Below are 19,769 nucleotides of genomic sequence, written 5' to 3' on the forward strand. Positions count from 1 at the left end.
GCGTCGCCACCAGCCGTGTAACGACCTGTTTCTCCAAAAATTACCGTTCCGACGCGAGTTGCCTGAAGGATTTTAGTCGCGCGTTACTTGCGGCTCAACAGCTTGGGTCGACTGAGTTTAAACCCTCACTGACGTTACGTAAAATTATCGGCTTGACTAACCGATTTGTAGCGGTGAGTCTTTAACCATTAAATGTATTTGCGTTTTTTTGCAAACCATTCCTGCTTTTTATCCCACTGATTCATTTATTTGTTGTTTAGAGGTGAGGTGGCGTTGTAGCAAGATTTTTTTTGCAAAATCTTCAATTATTGCTTTAGTTTTGTTGCTTTAGTATTATTGCTTTAGTCTTGAAATTCGTTTAAATGTCTTAACTTATAGTAATGGTAGAGGCCTAATCATTACGCTTCGCATCCCACCAGTGTTTGTTGAAGCAACATGTAACAGGTTTACCATTTTCGGGAAACAACTTTTTGTTCTTAAAGCAGCGTTGTCAAAGACTTCTGCGCAATAATGCATATACTGATTTGCTCCATAAAATACATGCTGCATCCAACCGCTCGGCTCCGTTACGCCGTTTTGGCGATCATGTTATATTGATCCCGCATAGCACACATAGAGTTAAATAAAAATACAGCCAATAAACAAAAAACATGGAGGCCTTGAACTTCATTTCTTTTGACAGTGGCAATGCAGGTTCGTTTTCTTCGCATATTGTTTACGTTGTATTTGTGTCGTTTTGACTATTCTTTGTATCGATGATGTCGTATACGTGTGTCCACCCGAAGAAAGATTTAATAACCGCCTCGTTTCGCCCACAAGGTGATGCTGTGTGGTCATATTGCGGTGTTACAGTCATCCTACCAGCAGTGACTGCCATTCTTAGATCGTAGTGGGGCTCGGTGGCTGTAACTAAAGATACGAAAACAACATTTTAATGCTGCTCACGTGACATAAACAACGCGAATTGTTTTTTCAGGAAATGCATAAAAGAAATGGGTCAGATAAAAAAGGGCATGCAATTGTTTTGGGTACAGATGCCCGTCTATTACATAGAATTATCGCAACTCTTTGATTGTCAGCTTCATATGGGGTTAACTTTATTGTTTGTAAAAGCGATTTTATGCGGTTTGTCAACTTTAATTTATCAACCAATAAGTAAAACGCAGCACTCATGGTTCTTTTTAACGGAGTCATTTTAATTTGCAAAAATACTTGATTAATCGAACAAGATCATCAGTTTCAACTGAGGTTGAAAGTCATTTCATTACAATATAGGCCATATTGCAAATATCATTTCAAAAACGTACCCGCACTAAAGGGGGAGCGGCCGAATCATCGCTTCTTTCGTCATGTGAAACGTGAAACACGGACTTTCCGACCTTGATAGTATCCTCGTCCAAACCTTCTTCCGAGTTGTTTCTGTCCTCTCTCGAACCACGCCGCAATAGTCCTAATGAGAACCTTATGCTGGCCAGCACAGTTAAAATGGAAGGTCTAGCGCTCTTTGCAGGCGAGGCTGTTTCTTCTTTCGGCATTTCAACTTCAACTCGTGCCGCTTCTTTGGCCGGGCTGCCTTCAAAACTGTCGTCGACACTAATCCGTTTTTTATGTCGTTCCTTCCAGTAAACCGAGTCACTCTTGGCAACGGCTTTGTTGCGATTCTTCAAATGTGAAAGACTCGAACTCCGTTCATTCAAATTGATTTCCCTCCTAGATTGCACTACTCGGTTCGGCGACGGAAGGCTTGATTGTTTCACTTCATCCGAATCGCTCGCCAAGGAGGGATTTCGGGTAAAGAAACTGAACAGCCGGGTAAAGCTAAACTCCTCGGTCTTGGAATTTGGAGAGGGACCGCCTGGGATGTTTTCCGCGCTTTCCTGCTCCGAAGATGATCCTTGCACGTTCTCTTCTCTCCTCCTAGTTTCCACCTTTGCTTTGGCGACGTTTCTGCTGTCAATAAACTCCTGCAGTCTCATCATACTTCCCAAACGACGAGGGGAGAACGGTTTGTGAGGGTCGCTGGATAGAGTGTCCACCGCGTCTGCGCCCATATACACTTCTGCTTGTTCGGGAGGGTCTGAGGTAGTGGTTGAGGTTGGCGTTCTGGGTGATCCGGAGAGCATTATACCCATTTCGCCGGCTCTGGACTTAAAGAATGCATTCATGCGTTCGTAAGTGTCAGAAAACGAAAATAGACGCCCATCTGTAGTACCGACGTCGATAGGTGTCGCTAGCGGAGTTTCTATCCCGCTTTCGTTACCAGGAACACTTTCCCTTAACTCTATGCCGTCCTGCGTGTAAAACTCGTCACATAGAGAATCGAGTCTCCGTCGTTTGTTCATCACCGTCTTCTCCCTCTTCGCAAGTTCCTCGCTTATGCGTTTCTGTTGTTTGGTTGCGATTCCCGAACCGAGTTTGGCGCAGAGCCAAGTAAAGGCTTCGTGCAATCCGTCGCCCGTTTCAGCCGACACCATGTGTACCTCTGCCGAAACCGTAAGTATTTTAGCCCAAAGCACGAGAGAATGAAACTCCTGTCTAATGCATCGCACATGAAACATGTCAGAGAACAAGCGTGATAACGGCTCGCACAAAATTGCCTAAAGCAGGAAAAACTTTACGTAAAACAGTTACTTACTGTAAGGACGGAGTTTGCAGTTCATTTGGAGATCGAGTCTTAGTTGCAAATCGTCTGTTGTCAAATCGTAACCCAAGCTATCGGTTTTGTTGACAATTACCAACAGCGGTACTCCTTTTCGTTCGGGTCGTGACACGATGTCCTTAATTCGGCGAACAAGTCATGTAAGTTTATACAGCTAGACATGTTAGTTTAGCACTGCTTATGTAGTTTTATTAGCAACATTTGCATGTTAAATACAAATGAGGTTGCCATAAATCAAACGACCAACAATTACATTTTTGAAAAATGAACCACGCTCTGCTAATGGATAAGCATCAAAACATCTGTGATTTTGGATTGGACTTTGTATCCATGGCTCTACGTATGTAATATCCACATTAACGAATGAATGTTTTTGTATATGTATAGTGTTCGTAACTTCACATAACTGATTTCAAATATTGGAAGAAACTCAAATTCATTCAACAGTGGCAAGAGTTTCAGATTTTAGCTATTGACTTTCAGCAATACGGTTTGCAAAGGAGCACTTCAAGTTATCAAAAGTCCAATCGCACTCACTGCCAGCAAATTCTTGTTCTCTTCCATCCTATTTACGTCACTGCAGTCAACCACGTAGATGAGGGCTGCCGCTGAAATCAGATAATGTTTCCAAAGAGGAACTATCCTGTGATCACCGCCCACGTCCATCACGTCTAACTCGATGTCGTCGAACGGCAGGATTTCCATGTTGAACCCTAAGTTTCAAACGCATTCGCATGACAGAAAACAGCGTATCTATGAACGTATACATTAACAGCAAAGCATCGCTTACCAAATGTAGGCACTGGTAATATTTTTTCTCCGGTCAACAGTTTGTACAAAATCGTTGTCTTTCCCGAGTTTTCCAAACCTAAAATGGATGAAAATGAAGCAAATTTACAACTCGTTTTGAACAAACATCAAGATTAACGTTAGCAGTAATTCATAATAACAACATTAGCTAAACGTCTATTCATCATCAAGAATTTAATTCTAGTAATGGCTTAAACAGGTCTTTACCCAACAAATCGCGGCGTCAGTAAACTTCCAATGTACTTTCAAAGGAAACCATTGGTAATTAGTTAAGGCTCAAATAATGTACAGGCCTCCGAAGCAACACTACATGTATGTATAGGGCCGTCCAAAGCTAAACAATAAAGGCTGTCGCACGTTGAAGCATATAAAGTTAAAGCAAATTTCGATCATGTACAGAGATCGGCAACCTTTACAAAGAGGCAGTTGGATCCTTTTTGCCCTCAATTAAAACAAACTTGTAGCCAAAAAGCGGAAGTTGACGTTGATTTTTCTGAGGGTTGTGAACTAGCTACAATGACCTACACCGCAAGTGTTTTTTTTTTCGGTTGCGTTCGCCCCCACTGATGCCCATTCATCCATTGTTTTGTTTTTGATTAAATTATTCAGGCTAAACATGAAAATATCGTTGTATAGAAGTGATATCGAAGATTTATGTCAAACTGTAGAAAAAAGGACGGCATGACTTAGAATTAAATAGAAAAGCAAAAATCAAGCTATAGAAATCATCATCCCAGACTAAAAGTTTTTGTTAGCGTACCGCCTCAACTCACGTGCTGTCAGTGGCCAAACAATAGACAACAACTGATATAGGAAGGAAATTGTCAACCGAACCACATCGTCGGGTGCCAGCACGTCCACTGAACGAGACGAATCGTGCGCGTTACTATTGCTCCATCCCAACTACTCACGCGTGCTTGTTGTGGGCAATAGGAAAACAATCCACTGTATTACGTATTTACGATTCACACCAAGAATGTTTTCTTTCAAATACTCTTCGGAAATCAAATGTTTTATGGACAATTGGTCGCTGAATACACCCTAGAATCATCAGGTAAATTCAAAAATGTTTTAAAACCTGTTTGCCTATATAATAATCGAACGCATTGAACAATGACCAAATTTCAATTACGACCTCTTTCTTCACAGTATGCCCATTCCGCCAACCGTTGACGTCATTTGTTTTTAGTTCCGCGAAATGTCTGCAAAAACTTTGCCCTCCAACTGGCGAAAGAGACAATAAACGGTTCGTAACAGAAATTGCATTCTTTACAACCAGAGAAGCACAAATTGTAGGAAAATCTGTGGAACCAAATTAGCGATTGCGGAAAAGTGAATCAACGTGTTACTTGTCGTGGCCCCGTTCGACTTGTGGCTGAATCACAGCAGTGGGTAGCTGTAACCAGGTTACACGCTACCATAACAAGCTGTAGACCCACTCTATCACTCACACCTCAGGTCCCGATTTAATACAATCCCAATATGGAACTGACCTCGACAAGTGTTAGCTTTGCAACGGTTATGAATGTGACTTTCTAACATTAGATGCTTTGTTTATCCTTCAAGCTATAAATCGGGTGTTGCGTTTTGCACCAAGTCAATAAAATGTACATTAGGTTCGTTCCCAACGCGACGATGTTGCATCACAAGACTTTTTAATTTTATAAACATTTAGAAACCGAAAATTAATGAACAAACCTTTCGGTGGCGTTTTTTCATTTGTATGGCTTTCATTAACAAGCACAGTTACATTTTGACGTGGGGGGGGGCTATGCAGCAGGATAAATACAACAGTAAAAAACAGTTAAGAAAACCGTCCTTTTCGCTTGTTGCGATAAATCTACACAAACACCTACTCACCAAGCATCAAAACTGCAACACGTTTCCGCTGCAGAAACCTGGCCATGTTGTGTCCCATGATATAGTCACACGCCTGTTGGTACAGTTATCATGGTATGTTGTTCCTGTCAGTTGGAGTAACGAAACGAAACAGCAAATAAACTATTCTTTCATCAAGCGATGATTGTATTTTACCTACTCTGCAAATGAATTTCCAAACAACGCAATGTCAGTTATAGAATACATTGTGTACTTGCTGCAAGTTTCATCACACCACAACGGTGACTGCACTGCTGACACCTACGCTGCACACACAACAACTATGCTTGGTATTTAGATAAGCTATGGAGGGTGCGGATGATGGAGTGTCGGTATTACCGCTACGCACTTTTGATTTTCTAACGTATATATTGACACTATGTTCTGCAGGAAGTCGTGCTTTGCGCAAGCTTGTCTGGCAACTTCGAGCAGCAACCAAAACTGAAAATTCTATTCTTCATTTACTGCGTGACCTCTATTCACCCTAAAACTGCTATCGAACTCGCTGTTTCTGGATTTTTTGCTGTACAGCATCTCCCGTCACAGGTAATGACGAAAGATTTGTGCGAACCCTCTAGCCCACGTCATGGCTCCCCACTGCGTCTTGCAATGACGCTATGAGTCAGATCGTTTCCGAACGCGTAACAGGAGCAACGCGTCTGCGTACTGGCGGGACAAGGTGTGTGTTGAAACAACCGAGTTGACAAACCATTTCTGTGTTTTGCATAACTGCACAAAGCGCTGAACATATCCCGATTTAACAGTTTATCTTTGTATCGCACTATTTCTTCGGTGCTGACTTGCAATTATGCGTGTATGTGATATCTGAAAATACCACGTCGCATAACGATATACGCTATATTGGTCCAATGAGTTTCCGGTGATAGAACATCTTTATAAACAAAGCCGATCGATCCACGCCAGAACTAAATCTTAAAGCATGGAAACTTTGCTAACTGGGTTCTCGTAACAATGCTTCTTTTTCTGTCAAATGTTCTTTTTCTGTCAAAAAACATTTCGAGGACAGGGGTGGTCAACACGTCGATCATTTAACTTTAACCTGTGTTGAAAGCTGGGCTGGTCTTATAAAATGCGAGCCCCTACTTCGAAAGTAACAAGGTACAGGATAGAGTGGCCAACACGTTGATCGTTTTACTTTAACTGAAAGATCGCGTCTCATTTTTGGTTGCATTTACATAATAGGTAAATATAAGTATTCGTCAATTTTCTGACAATATTCACCGGGAAAACTAATGCTTTTGTTGATATTCGCCTGATTGGCACATAATGTTCAAATTTCAATTCCTCCACCTTATCTCTAGCATACTCCACCACATCCCAGTGAAGTTCAATACCGTGGTTAATTCCATTCTCACCTAACATAAGGCCAGCCATTGTGCTTAGATATCCTGTTCCACTTCCAATATTCAAGAACGAAAGTCCAGGCTTTAAATCAAGTGAGCCCATCACTTCCGAGTAAATGCAAGGTGCAGATTTGTGCAAGTGCTCATGTTTCCAGACTAAGTCATGGTATGCAGTATAGGTACGCAAACTATACCCTGCAAAAACCCATCCAGACCCAAGTGATTAGTATTTAGTCTTTAATTAGTATTTACCGAATACGCGAAAAAATGCCCGAAAAACTTTTCAGGTGAAAAACTGCCGGGCCCTTTTCAAAACTAAGGTGCAATTTGTTGCAGTTGGTCAAATGCTCCAAATACCGGTCATGGTTACAAGATAACGTTTCAATAACGTTTTGATAAAATACGCTAACCTAAATATTTGAGAAAATACAAATTACTAAATATGACTTGCAGACTCCCCCCCCCAAAACGCCTCTAAACCTGTCTCAACATTCATTTCCCAAAATAGTCATCCGCGGGTCAAATGTCATGGAACATTACGTAAAAAAAATTTTTGACCGCGTTTCCAAAAAAACATCATTTTATTTTGGGGGTTCTGACATGCGTGTTTAAAATTTCCATGGCGCGTGCGGGTTTCCCGACTGTGTCAACAATGTACGTAGATCGCAAAACATGAATAACAAGACCGATACAATAGTATCTAATTCACAGAGAAGAGACATCTCAGTTCTGTTTTATTGCAATTTTTAACTGCAATATTTGTTCTGCTGAGTGTCAAAATGAATTTTGCTATAGGTACATGGACTTTGTTATCCGTGTTAAAAGTTTATACAACTAAAAACCATTTACTACTTTCTAAAATCTATGTCACAAGCAGCATGGAAACGTTTATCTCCTAATTTTATGTAGGTGTTCTTGAGTATACGTTGCAGTGTTGTATGTCAATTTATTATTTTACCCTACTCAGACATGGTGTGTACGTCGACGAAATTATCTGATAATATGAATTTGCACTTTAAACCGAATCTTTAGCACCACCAAACGGTTGCTTATATAGTTGTTCGCACAAAATCGAACCGCTGCTTTGCACTCACATGTATTAAACATAAAAATACTTCAAATTAAAAAGTTTGTGAAAATATAGGTTTTTGTGTTGGCGATTTATGAAGTTGGCAAGTTTACTTAGCAAGCCTAAAAAATTTTGGAAACATGGAAATTCAAATTTATTCCAAATTTTGTGTGGGGGATTACGACTTATTTGTCAAGAAAATGTTTGACTCACTACATTTACCCAGCAAACAACGTTAATGAATATATGAACACTATGACCGACATATATTGGTTGAAGCTAAGATTATATTAAATGCAAACTTAAATAACATATAACGTTTTCTTCCAGCTTCATCTCAGGCCTTTACAGCAATATTTATGTAAACTTTACACATTTCCATGGGCAGTGGACTGTTTGTCCCTTTTAGTCCGCTCTATTAATCGATTCGCACACACGTCCATACTTTAGAATGCATAAACATTTTATTTAAATCAAGTATGGTAAGGGCATATGCGTGTACATAATGAAAAAGTTTCTCCGCTTTACCTCATAATTTGCGGCGAAAGAGGCTTAACTTTACATCAAAGTGTTTGAGGTATTTACGCTTTAGGATGGAATTATATTCAAAATTACTTGCATGGTTAACCACAAGCGCATGCAACATATATACAAGTTTAACAATGGTGCATGTAAAGCACAAGCTCTGAATGACACTGAAAGGATTTCCACAATGAAAGTAACACCACACACGGTGAAAGGCACAATGGTAAACAAAGGAAGGAATAACCTCTACTGTTACGACTACGTCACAAGCACGGTCACATGCCGCCTCACGTGACACGCGACTCACTGATTGGAACAGCGGGTTTTCATGACAACAAGCACGTTTGTGTTTTACGATTGGCGCAAAGTGCGTGGTATACGTTACTGAGTGAAACAGGAACAGTAATCAATCATGCGCAAAACGCGCGGTCATGGAAAATGAGAAATATGTCATTGAATGGGAAGTTAAGTATGAAGCGTTGCTAAATGGCAATCTCGAATTTTCAGAATTTTTACAAGAAATAGAAAAAAAAAGGTTTGTCCCAGAAAAAATAAAAACATGATAAACGCAAAATGAATATACCAGTGAATATATACAAACATGTTCATGAGATAGTGTAAGCGATCCGCAATTCAATGTTTGAGAGTGTAACACTGCCACAAACAATATGCTTCATAAAGTCACACCCACAAACCTGTACCTTTTTAACGCTTTCCAGCATGGTAAAAAAAGTCAACAGAAGCATGCATATGGTTAAGGTAAAAATCTGCTGAAAAATCAAACAGAAAATTGCGATTAATGGACAATTCCCAAGTACTGTAAGAAAATCGGCACTACGCCAAGAGCCACAACGGACACGGCCATGTATGTCACAAACTTGTAGGTCACTTCGACATCCTTTCTTTGCCGGGCAAGACGGTCGTGTTTTGAAACCCCAACTGCTTGGCAAACCAGGGAAATGCTTGCCGCCTTCATCACCTGCCTGGTTATTCCGACCAACAAAATCCCAATGAAAGCCCTGGTAACGCTGATGGTCAAAGACCAAAGAGTTGGAAGTACAAGGTGGTATGGTAGGTCCCCGGTCGGCCCACTGTTAAAATAATGTGTGTTGGTCACTTCCAGGTGTTTGCAACAACACAAAATTATGGTATATCACCATCTCACTATTTATGTGTATTCTATCATGATAAATTAGTGGAGAATGTGGACCGGTAGGTATGGGTACATACATAGGTTGGTTGTTGCCCCAACAATGCAGTACCATCACAAATATAAAGGTCATTTTTTAAAGGTCAAGTAATAGTTTTCAACACAAGAACGTTTAGGCCAACATAAGGAAGTAGTGAGCGAAGCCAAACAACTGCTTTCACTAGCTTTTTGGCACCTACCACTTTTCTGGTAGTAGTCCAGTATACAGTCATCTTAACATATTTGCTAGTCACAAAAAAGGACTTACAAGTCAAATCCATACTGGTAATGCCAATGTGTTACGCAATGTGAACCAGCTCCAACCGCCAATATGATCACTGTGTCCCCTCTGGTTGTTGTGTAGTTATCTGTGCTTGGGTAAAAGACACCTGCAGATCACCAAACAAAGATTGTACTGACTGTGTTTTAACCCCTGAGGCAATGAGTGCTGCAGTATGGAAGCAATTGTGTGGAGCAAAGGTTATATTACAGTTCAAACTTCACACACACTGTCTCATATGACTTGGTAAATAATTGAACAGATTAAAATGGGCACATGTTTACTTTAAACATTTGTAGTTCTGTTCATATTTATTTTCCTTAAAAACAAACCAGCTGTTTACTTTTTTTGCTAAACACACCAATGCCTTTTTGCAGCAGGAATTTTTGTCACAAGCATAAGCGCAAGATGTACAGACTTAAAACTTTAATTCAGTAACTGATTGTAAGTTTGGCAAGAATACTATGCAGCAACAAAAAAAAGTAATACATTCAAAAGTGTTCACATGGGCCCTTGCTTACAAAATACAATTAATGTAATTGTAATGAAGTATTACCAAGTAGAAAGTGGGACATCACAATTAGCCATGGAGCGAAGGTTGATGTCATTGTGTATACCTCCACCATATCCATGAACGGCCAGCCAAGCCACAAGTATATAGCAGAAAGAGTCACACCAGCAATTATGTCCTTCACAGATTAAGTTAATTACATTGGATGAATCACAAAGTCGGTCACCTATTGTTGCACTTACCAGGATGGAATGCATTCCAACATAAAGCCTGCTCAAAGCCACTAAAAGACACCAGCTGCAAGCCAGGAGAATCCCCACTTCCATTGGAAACTAAATGTATATTGCATTTTATTTTGGTTAAGCACACCGAGATCCAAAAGAGTACTAAACTAATAAGCATACCGAGAGCAGACAGTACTAGACTAATTTAGTTTTAAAATATGGAATACTAAAGGGTATGAATTATATGCAAATGCACCTCTGCACTCTAATATGCATGATTACTGTTACGTTTACATGTTCATGTAACATGGACATTTACACATATCATGAACATTGATCACAAAAAGCCAAAAATTATGTCATTAAAGTTCGGGATAGGTCGCAACAATTACCTCATATCTTCCATACATTGACATTAAAAATGAGAATGGCAAAACGGTTCCAGCAATTGCATGTGTTGAAGGAACTCCATACTCTGCTTCAACTCTGGTTTCTAGTTTAAATACTGGAGGCCATGTGGGGCGGGGCCAGCGTATCAGGTCTTTTAAAGCCTGTCCAATGTACCTGACAACAAGAAAAAAACAATATTGCTAAAAGCGTACCACACAATAAATAATTGAAATATGTTTTTTCTTCTAAAATAAGTTTTAGTCCATTTAAGTATCCTGAAAATTATGGTAATTACCAGTCAATTTTGTCTGTGATAACTTACATGGTGACCACCCACACAACAATCATTTTTCTTCCAATGAACGGGTCTAAATTCCAAAAAATGCAAGGAATAAATGTAATGTAGAAGACTTCATGACCAAGTGTTGATCCAAAACGAAAGAGATAGTACAGAAACCAATTATGCACATCATATGTGTTTGCTTTAACTTTTTGTTCCTTGGGGACTGATTTTCCACAGCCGCTGTGATTTTCATCCTTATTTACAGATTTTCGGAGTTGGGTTTTTTGATCCAACTCGTCATATTGGCTGCCATCGTTAATTTCACTAGTTGCTTCGGCCTCTTTCAAACCGCACGCGTCCTGGAATCTTCGAACCTTTCCGAAATCCATCAAATAATCAGTAACACGCCAAACTGTGTCCATGATTGCGACCGTAAAATATCAGGTACAGAAAAGGTTTCAAAAAACAGGTAAACGCTGTATAGGAGTAATTGGACACACCCACAGCACACAGCAGACCGCAGCGACGAGCAAACCGATGCGCCGGATTGCAGCATTACGTCACACATAGTTTCATAAAAATCGTATGTGCTGAAGGATAAAAACTAAAAATTTATACACTGATATAATGACCTAATCCGCCACAAAGGATTTAAATACAATTAAAATGTATGATTAGTCTCTTAACACGAGTTAATGTCATATGTCGAACGTAGGAAATAGAAAAGTATTTAACATCCATCGTTCATAAATGTTTTTTTTTTTCTATTTTAAAACGGTTCAGCTAACAATTTTTGCATAGGCCTACACCCCTCAAATTTAAACTCTAATAAATAATACCAATAGGCAGCATTTTTTTTCACAAGGAACTTTCGTGCGAACAATCACAAAATTATAGTCATTTTTGTAAATAAAACGCTCCAGCGAAGATCAATAATCCAAATGCATTCTGTACGTGATGCATTCATTTGTTGCAAAAGGTCATAAACAATAAAAAATTGCTTTCTAACAATTATACGATAACGCTTGCTCAAGGTATTAGTGTATTTGCAAGCCTCATTTCTCCCTTGACGTCCACCTTTCAATAATAAGTCGCTCTGGCGCCACATTACACAGATGCATAGTTGGCTTTGTTCAAGCATGATATTGCAAACGGAAATAAAATTGATTTGTCTTTAGGAACTTCGGAATAGAGGAATGCTCTTCGAAGAAGTTTATGACATAAAAATATCAAAACGAGTGTGTCACGGCGTCCTTCTGTGGCAGATGTTAAATAGAGACGTCATGAACGATTTCGTGACGACAACCAATGTAAATTTCTACCGGTGCGCCCGCCATATAGGTTTGGCGATTGCACAAGACCCTGGTCGCGCTGAGTAATTTGCCATAACCTGGGAAATAAAACAACGGTGTTTCCCCGGGGTGCTTATAGGGACTTTTCCATGTGGGTTTATTGTCCAAGCGGAACTAAATTGCAAACTATACAGTGACTGGTGTAGTTTTAGGTTAGAACAAGATTCAGGCCAGGAAAGGATTAGAACAATACTGAACTGATTAGAATAAAAGTAATTATGGACACAGGTAGTGATTTACACGGGTCTGGTCAATCCGCAGGTAAACAAAATGTTGAGATATTTTCTGTACTTTTCCCATGCCATATTGTAATGTGTGTATATGAACGGCTTTAGGAAGCGGCAATGACAATGACAGAAACAAGTTGGAACTTAAATTCGAGGACGAAACTATCAAGAAGGTTACCATGGATGTCGTGGGAGGAAGTTACAACACTCCTGGAGGTATTTTTAACGTGCGATGTAATCTGCGTTATCATACATTACTTCGCTTTATATACGCAAATGGTTGGCAAATTTAATTTCCAATGTGGTGAAATCTCGCTTTATGAAACATAAAGTTACATAAATTATAAGGTTCATTATATGTCTTATAAAAGGGAACTAAATTAGAGGAACCGAAACTATTGGTGGCGCAACCTTTACGCACGCGATGTTGACGTAACTGTTTAAACAATCGGCCATGACGGTGTGTAACCACACGTTTTCACAAACTTTTAAACTGCAACTGTGCCTAACCTTAGGGAATCATCCTTTGGCTTTAAGAATGTTTCAACGTTAAAATACATTTGCCGTTCAGCAGTACAACACACCGATTCTTTTGTTTTGTTTGAAACGCCACCCTTTATACATATATACATCTTAGCCAATAGAGCAGCGACTGCTTCTGGGGCTGACAATGGCTCTCGAGATGTGGATTTTACTGCTACTAAAACTAACTTCACTGATGTCAAGTTCACAAGCTGTGCAGGCGACAAGAATATTTTTAAAGGCGGTAAGCGTGATAAAATAAATGTCTGTTCAATTTAATCTCCATACTGGAATATGATTTGATACGGCAGGAGATCACGCTCCGACGCACTCTTCTGGCAAAAATCGTGACAACCACAAAGGCAGCAACACGGTGAAAAACACGTTCAAAGGAGGAACAATCGAGGGTGGAACTTTCATATTTGCTGGAAGAAATGTGAATGAATACCAAAACTAACATTGTGTGCATATATTTTTGTCAATAAGAAGTTTCATTTAGAAGTTAACATTGCTTTTATTCGGACATTTTCCGTCGGTCAAGTGCAGCATCCAAAGTTAAATAAGATTGCGCAAATGTATGTACGTTTGTTAAAAACTGTATTTCACAAATATTTTTGATACCATGTTGTAAACAATGTTTTAAACAAAAAGCGAATTGATTGTAAAAATATGTCAAATCGACATGACATGCTATAACCTGTGCGTGGCAAGTGCAGTAAATTTTTCAAAGTGCAACTCACTCGAAAAAGTTGAAAAACCACTGCTTTACCCACATTGTTAATTTATCAGCTTAGTGTGTTTTTCTGGAAAAAAATGTTTTGCGATTTAGTAATCGTTAATTTCACAACTCTTTCGCCAGATTTTCGTTTTTTTACAAATGTTATGTCTTTAATCGCAATACGGCACATTAATTGTACATTTCTTTCTATACAGTATCATATTTATAGCTATTTTATAAGTCTGATATGCCGGGTGTGCCTAAGTCAGAAGAAATGGATTATGAGGATACACCGTTGCACGGCTCACAAACAGGTTCATGGCAAGATATATGATATAAGTGCTTTGGTTCCTGGCTACATATTTTGACAATCAATGTTTTGTTCTTTTGTAGAAAAATCTGATGCAACATCTTTAAAAAAAACTTCAGACGAGAAACAAGGCCCAAAGAACCTAAACGAACAAAATTTTGAAGTTGGTGAAGGTACAAAGATAAAAGACGCCACTTTCAACGCAAATGCTGGAAACAAGAACGTATATGGCAAAGGTGTGAAGTTCGGTGTTGACAAATAAAGTTTAACAAACGACAGAAATGATGCTTTACTTTGCAACTTACATTGGGATGAGCTGTTACTATCTAATTGTCTGCAGATAGCGAAACGTCAAAAAAACAACCACCGCAGAGCCCAGGGAACGCAGAAGTGACAGTCAACATCAACAAAGCTGAGATGGATAACGTGAAATGGCATGGCAATGCTGGTGATGTGAATACCTACGGACCCGGTTGGTGCTGTAAACAGGGATGCCAGCATTCCATCCTTATTTCCGGAGTTATTCCAATTTTGTGAACAAAATTTCTTAGAAATGTCCTTACTTTTATATTACCTTATCTCCAACAGCGTTATAAAGTACAGGTTTTTTCGTTAGAAATGACCTAGTGTTATTGACACCCGCGTGTCACCCTCTAAAGGTCTCACAATTATGTTAAAGCATTCCAGGATTATCATATTCAACACAGCACTTTAACGTATTTGAGCTACGGTCGTCTTTTATTTACTAAGCAAAGACACCAAAGACGTTTTAAGTTGTATATATGATGACATTGCGTTTATAAAAATTGTTTTCACAGGTGTTGCACCTCAACCAACAAACGCTCCAAGTGGTTCGCGGAGAGTCACCACCAAAATTACGGGCTCGACAATCACAGGGGGAGAATATAATTTCAATGCAGGAAACACCAACATTTTCAAATAATTTTTTTTTTTCAAAATCCTCTAACTTCAATTGTGTTTTGTATGTAACAACCTGCAAAAAGATGTAGGAAACTTGCTTTTCTGTCAACTGGAGCATTGGAAACTGAGTCACTCGCTATCTTTATTTAACGAAGAAAGCGAAGCAGTGAAATGCATTTTATATTTGCCGAACAGTTGCAGTTCATGCAAAGTTTACAATTTACTTATTATATATTCTGGTATGACGCCGACGGGCCCTTAGGATATAGTTTTCAGCGAAATTGATTTTTCATTAATTACAATGAACTATATCTATCTCTCATCTCAAACACATTGTTTCAGACAATTATATCCCTATTGTAGCATTTTACAACGTCGTAACATATTTACCTTTTTACTATGGAAGTGCACGTGTTTCGTATCCGGTTTATAATGAACAATTTGTACGACATTGTAATATGTTGTGTTGGATCTTATGGAATCAATATAACCACAGGTGATTATACCCCCTAGAGATGGAGGATGTGTTGCCAAAGGGTCTGCATAGATGCTGAAATTTTATGCTCGTTTAGGTAAATACCTTATTACGTCAATATCTGGCAAAGTTTCATTAAGACCACAGAGGAATAAGCCTGTTCTGAGGCGGCGCAGTTATATATTTACCATGTCATTACCGAGGGAAAATGAAATAGTTTTGATCCATGGTACGTGAAAGCATAAATCCACAAAAGGGTCGCATTTTTGTTGTATCACGACAATGGTGGGCTAAACTTGACTAGTAAGATTCAATTATACACTGTGTACCTTTAAAGACAGTTTTTGCGTAGACTATAGAGGTGCAACGATGGGCGTAGTAGGTGGCGCTTAACTAAGTTAGGCGCAGAATTCCTTGGTGAATCTCTCCAATATCAGGACACAAAGGCGGGCAACGTTAACTTCAATCCTTTTCACATAAGCAGTTTACGTGGCAACCGATAGAAATAGAATAGAAAACCTATTCAACGTTAACTAGAAAACCTGAACGGGATTCGTGGCCAGGATGGGCGGGTGATTGGCAGCATTATTTAAGCGCCCGACCCATATACCAAGAAGAAACCCTGATCGGGATTCGTGCCCACGATATCCTGGGTTCAAACACCGGTGCGGTCAAAAAAAAATATCCTGGCAAGGATGCAAAAGTCGCAGCTGGAGATATGAATGCTCCCTCAGCCAACAGTAGAAAAGTGAGCAACGGTTACCAATGGCAAGAGGTTTTGGGTCGAAGGGATGTACAACGTTAGCTGCAACACTCAACACGAATCTGACATGCGGTTTGTTGTTGCAACAGATTGTGGTCACGTAACAGAGCTCATACCAACAAACAGGGATGTCTGGAGGGGGGCATTTCATGGTGAACTTCGTACTTTCATTTTGAGTCATCACATGTATTGTTTTCCTTATGTGGTAATTACAAGAAGCGTGAAACGGTGAAAACGTGATATGAGATCCCAGTAAACCGAACAGGCCGTGAAACCGACGTGATATTTTTGTGAGTATGACATTTCCAAATGTTTGGTAGATACTTTATTAAAATATAGGGAAGATCATTTAAACACAGTTACGTTCACATGGCGCGTAAAACAGAAATAATGCTATCTATCTGATTAATATGACAAACATATACGCTGCGTTACAATTCTTCCACACGGAAGGCATTTTTAATTCAGGCAGCCTTTAAACCGCATGTAAGAGTCTTGCTGAGTGAACTTTGTATTTTGCTGTCGCTGATGTTGCAGCACATCCACGTTGCAGCTCACAAAAAAGTGTTGATGTAATCTGTACGCTGGTAAATGGACAGTTGATTGTGCACTGTTTACATGGCTTTTGCTTTTCCTAAAGGTGGGGACTAATAAATAATCTAAGTTTAAATTGTGCAATAAATAAAAACAAGCTTTCCTGCGAAACGGTTTTGCTTCATGTCTGTTTTTTTACAGATTGTGGTATACCAAGTATGTTGGAGAAAATAATTGACCAATGATTTATAAATGTTGGTAATTCAGTCCTGCAGCAGTAAACGTGGTGGCAGTTCAGGTTCAACTGGGTCTTGTGAACTCTGTGAAAAAGGCACAGGCTTGAATTCACGTTCATTGCGAAAAAGGAAAAAATGGTTGATCCAGGGAAAGATATAAAAGAACGGTAAAAATATAGCACTATGTCAAGTTTTGTCTATCACATTTGACGGGGCCAGAAGCCGCATTGCGCAAAGACCTGTGCTGCGTTAAATTTTATTTCAAAAATAAAATTGATCATAGTTTGTCAATTTTCTTAAAAACAAAATCAAAGAAGATTCATCAGTAACCCGCTTGTCAACAAGATCAATGATGTGGTTCCAAGGTGGGTTGATGGCTAGGCCACATCAAAAGTTGATATATTCCCTTGAATATATTTTATACAGTTGTCAGTCTCTTGGTGTTGATGGCATTGCCACTGGAAGGCTCGCGCGAAGTTGAAGTGCGAATTTTTCGAATTGGAATAACGGAAGCTTTTAGAATATTGTGCAACACTCATCCGGTAAAATAAACGCGCTGATTGCACGTGAAGTGATTTAATTATGACTTTGGGGTATGGGGATTTAAAGAACATCAAACGATATCAAAACCGGCCATCAAAATAAAGCTCGCCCTTTTGTGTTGAAATTTTGAATGGCTGTGACATTTATGCTTTGAAAGCAAAGTTCGTCGAGCGCAGTTCGCAACATCCGTGCGTTGAAACTTTTTTTGCGACAGGTGCAAAAACTCAGACTTTGCCGAAACCGTGTGGAGCCAGCCGAAAAAGCAAATAGGAACGAGACGGTAAAGTCTGTTAAAGACAATTTCTGAATAAAAACTTGATTGATGTGTTGTTTAGTTTGGATGCAGCAACGAAGTAAGAAAATCGCTGCTCAAAATCGAGGTTGTCTGCCAACAGATCTGCGGGATGGATGCCGCGCATGTGCCATTGTAAGTCAACATATGATGCAGATTTTGTGTCGTGTTAAACCAGTTTGATTTAATCCAAATATATAGACTATTGTAGGAACCTCTAGAAACTGTGGCAAGGTAAAGACCCGTACAAAGACCCGAGACTCTTAATATATTACATGTTTTTTTACCTGCTTGCTTTCAGGTCAAATTACCTAAACACGTGGAAGAACTTTACTTTGGCCTGTGGGGTTCATCTCCTTCCGAATGTTGTTTCATTTTGTTTTGTAAGTAAGAAAATATTTTGTCCCACAGAAAATTTAGTCCCATATATATCAAAAACCTATTTTGCCTAAAGCTAAAAATCAACAAATGCGCATGAAAATGACCAATTAAAAGTCACCTTACTATAACTGACAGGTATTTATTATTTTGAGATCAACTATGAACTAAATAACCAAGCACTTAAGGCTATTTTAAATTTGAGTTTTATGAATACTCGAAATAAAGGATTTTTAGGTAATTTGTCTTAAGTCGCAAAACCTATTCTCTTTGTTCGAAAACGAGATGATTACTCTTATTGTTCCCTAAACTTGATTAATCAGATAATTTGCTTTATTTACAGTAATACACCATTAGTAAACTTAACTGTCTGTAGATAATCTCGCCCGAATGTTAATAAAGTATCCAGCAAACAAATAAGAATGTCACACACACAAAAAAATATCACGTCGGTTTCACGGCCTGTTCGGGTTACTAGGATCTCATATCACGTTTTCTCCTTTTCACGCTTTTTGCATTTACCACAGAATGAAAACAATACATGTGATGACTCGAAATTCAAGTACGAAGTTCACCATGAAAAGCCACCTTCCAGACATCCCTGTTTGTTGGTAGGTGCTCTGTTATTGTGGGACCAAAGTCTAATATCTCGAACTTGCGCTGAGTACAGTTCTATCCTATGAATGGCATTTTTAATTTCAGGCAGCGGTCAAACCGCATGTTAGAGTCTTGCTGCTCGAACTTCGTAACTTGCTGTCGCTGACCTTGCAGTACATCCATCTTCTGCCCATAATCGGTTTCACGTCCTCACTTTTCAACGAGGAATCTGTACAAATATTGTATATCAGCACTTTCCATGCTGGTTTAATGCCGTATTTTACTAACTTGTACAAATTGTCTTATACTAACGGGTCGCACTACTTTCATGGTAAAAGGTAAAAATGTCGCGGTTATAAATGCTTTCATATATACGCACACCAAAATTGTGTCAATGTCATCTGTATGCTCATAATTAAGTAGTTAATTATACAATGTTTAAATCGCTTTTCCCGCTTTGCTGTAACTAAAGGTGGCAACTTCCGAATAATCTGATTTTAATGAGATTTTTCCGTTAAATCCAGTTTTCAGCTTTCACCTACGTCGTAGATATTCACATTACCACTATTGTCGTTATGATATAGGGAGAGCAAATTTTTATTCCTTGAAAAGGAAACTTTTCTTGGTCGGGAGCTCCTTTGTTGTATCAAAATTAATGCTTTCAAAACTTACACCTTTGCTCCCTTCTTTGTCGTGATTTAGTTTTTATTTTAAAAAAA

At 39.1% G+C, this 19,769-nt stretch overlaps 4 protein-coding genes across 4 annotated transcripts; 2 read left to right on the forward strand and 2 right to left on the reverse strand.

Moving 5' to 3' along the window:
* Positions 1-588: 588 nt before the first annotated feature.
* On the reverse strand, positions 589-5,504 carry LOC145903263 (uncharacterized). Its single transcript, XM_082991328.1, has 6 exons — positions 5,330-5,504; positions 3,450-3,527; positions 3,197-3,372; positions 2,636-2,777; positions 1,308-2,482; positions 589-909 (listed from the first exon to the last, which is right to left on the reverse strand). The coding sequence occupies exons 1-6, from the start codon at positions 5,385-5,387 to the stop codon at positions 880-882; spliced, it is 1,659 nt and encodes a 552-aa protein (XP_082847454.1). The 5' UTR covers positions 5,388-5,504; the 3' UTR covers positions 589-879.
* A 2,727-nt stretch (positions 5,505-8,231) lies between these two features.
* On the reverse strand, positions 8,232-11,695 carry LOC145902487 (sphingosine-1-phosphate phosphatase 2-like). Its single transcript, XM_082990478.1, has 6 exons — positions 11,222-11,695; positions 10,902-11,073; positions 10,528-10,617; positions 10,331-10,463; positions 9,763-9,883; positions 8,232-9,396 (listed from the first exon to the last, which is right to left on the reverse strand). Exons 1-6 carry the CDS (start codon positions 11,602-11,604, stop codon positions 9,102-9,104), a joined length of 1,194 nt encoding a protein of 397 aa, XP_082846604.1. The 5' UTR covers positions 11,605-11,695; the 3' UTR covers positions 8,232-9,101.
* A 940-nt stretch (positions 11,696-12,635) lies between these two features.
* Positions 12,636-14,216, forward strand: LOC145902561 (uncharacterized). Its single transcript, XM_082990581.1, has 4 exons — positions 12,636-12,795; positions 12,870-12,977; positions 13,399-13,527; positions 13,595-14,216. Exons 1-4 carry the CDS (start codon positions 12,753-12,755, stop codon positions 13,738-13,740), a joined length of 426 nt encoding a protein of 141 aa, XP_082846707.1. The 5' UTR covers positions 12,636-12,752; the 3' UTR covers positions 13,741-14,216.
* Positions 14,174-15,729, forward strand: LOC145902560 (uncharacterized). Its single transcript, XM_082990580.1, has 4 exons — positions 14,174-14,315; positions 14,395-14,547; positions 14,652-14,783; positions 15,130-15,729. The coding sequence occupies exons 1-4, from the start codon at positions 14,249-14,251 to the stop codon at positions 15,252-15,254; spliced, it is 477 nt and encodes a 158-aa protein (XP_082846706.1). The 5' UTR covers positions 14,174-14,248; the 3' UTR covers positions 15,255-15,729.
* Positions 15,730-19,769: the final 4,040 nt, after the last annotated feature.

Source organism: Ascidia mentula, chromosome 5 (genome assembly GCF_947561715.1).
Source record: "Ascidia mentula chromosome 5, kaAscMent1.1, whole genome shotgun sequence".
NCBI classification, from domain to species: domain Eukaryota; kingdom Metazoa; phylum Chordata; class Ascidiacea; order Phlebobranchia; family Ascidiidae; genus Ascidia; species Ascidia mentula.

Excerpts from the sequence above, each read along its gene's own strand:
- LOC145903263 (XM_082991328.1), bottom strand. The coding sequence starts at position 5,387 with ATGGGACACAACATGGCCAGGTTTCTGCAGCGGAAACGTGTTGCAGTT. Across the intron at positions 2,778-3,196 it reads AGAACAAGAATTTGCTGGCA|GACATCGTGTCACGACCCGA; the intron begins GTGAGTGCGATT and ends CGCCGAATTAAG. Across the intron at positions 2,483-2,635 it reads CTGCAAACTCCGTCCTTACA|AGGTACACATGGTGTCGGCT; the intron begins GTAAGTAACTGT and ends CGGTTTCGGCAG.
- LOC145902487 (XM_082990478.1), bottom strand. The coding sequence starts at position 11,604 with ATGGACACAGTTTGGCGTGTTACTGATTATTTGATGGATTTCGGAAAG. Across the intron at positions 10,618-10,901 it reads CAATGTATGGAAGATATGAG|TTTCCAATGGAAGTGGGGAT; the intron begins GTAATTGTTGCG and ends ATATACATTTAG. Across the intron at positions 9,884-10,330 it reads GATGTCCCACTTTCTACTTG|GTGTCTTTTACCCAAGCACA; the intron begins GTAATACTTCAT and ends GGTGATCTGCAG.
- LOC145902561 (XM_082990581.1), top strand. The coding sequence starts at position 12,753 with ATGGACACAGGTAGTGATTTACACGGGTCTGGTCAATCCGCAG. Across the intron at positions 12,978-13,398 it reads AAGTTACAACACTCCTGGAG|CCAATAGAGCAGCGACTGCT; the intron begins GTATTTTTAACG and ends TATACATCTTAG. Across the intron at positions 13,528-13,594 it reads CAAGAATATTTTTAAAGGCG|GAGATCACGCTCCGACGCAC; the intron begins GTAAGCGTGATA and ends TTGATACGGCAG.
- LOC145902560 (XM_082990580.1), top strand. The coding sequence starts at position 14,249 with ATGCCGGGTGTGCCTAAGTCAGAAGAAATGGATTATGAGGATACACCG. Across the intron at positions 14,316-14,394 it reads GTTGCACGGCTCACAAACAG|AAAAATCTGATGCAACATCT; the intron begins GTTCATGGCAAG and ends GTTCTTTTGTAG. Across the intron at positions 14,784-15,129 it reads TGTGAATACCTACGGACCCG|GTGTTGCACCTCAACCAACA; the intron begins GTTGGTGCTGTA and ends TTGTTTTCACAG.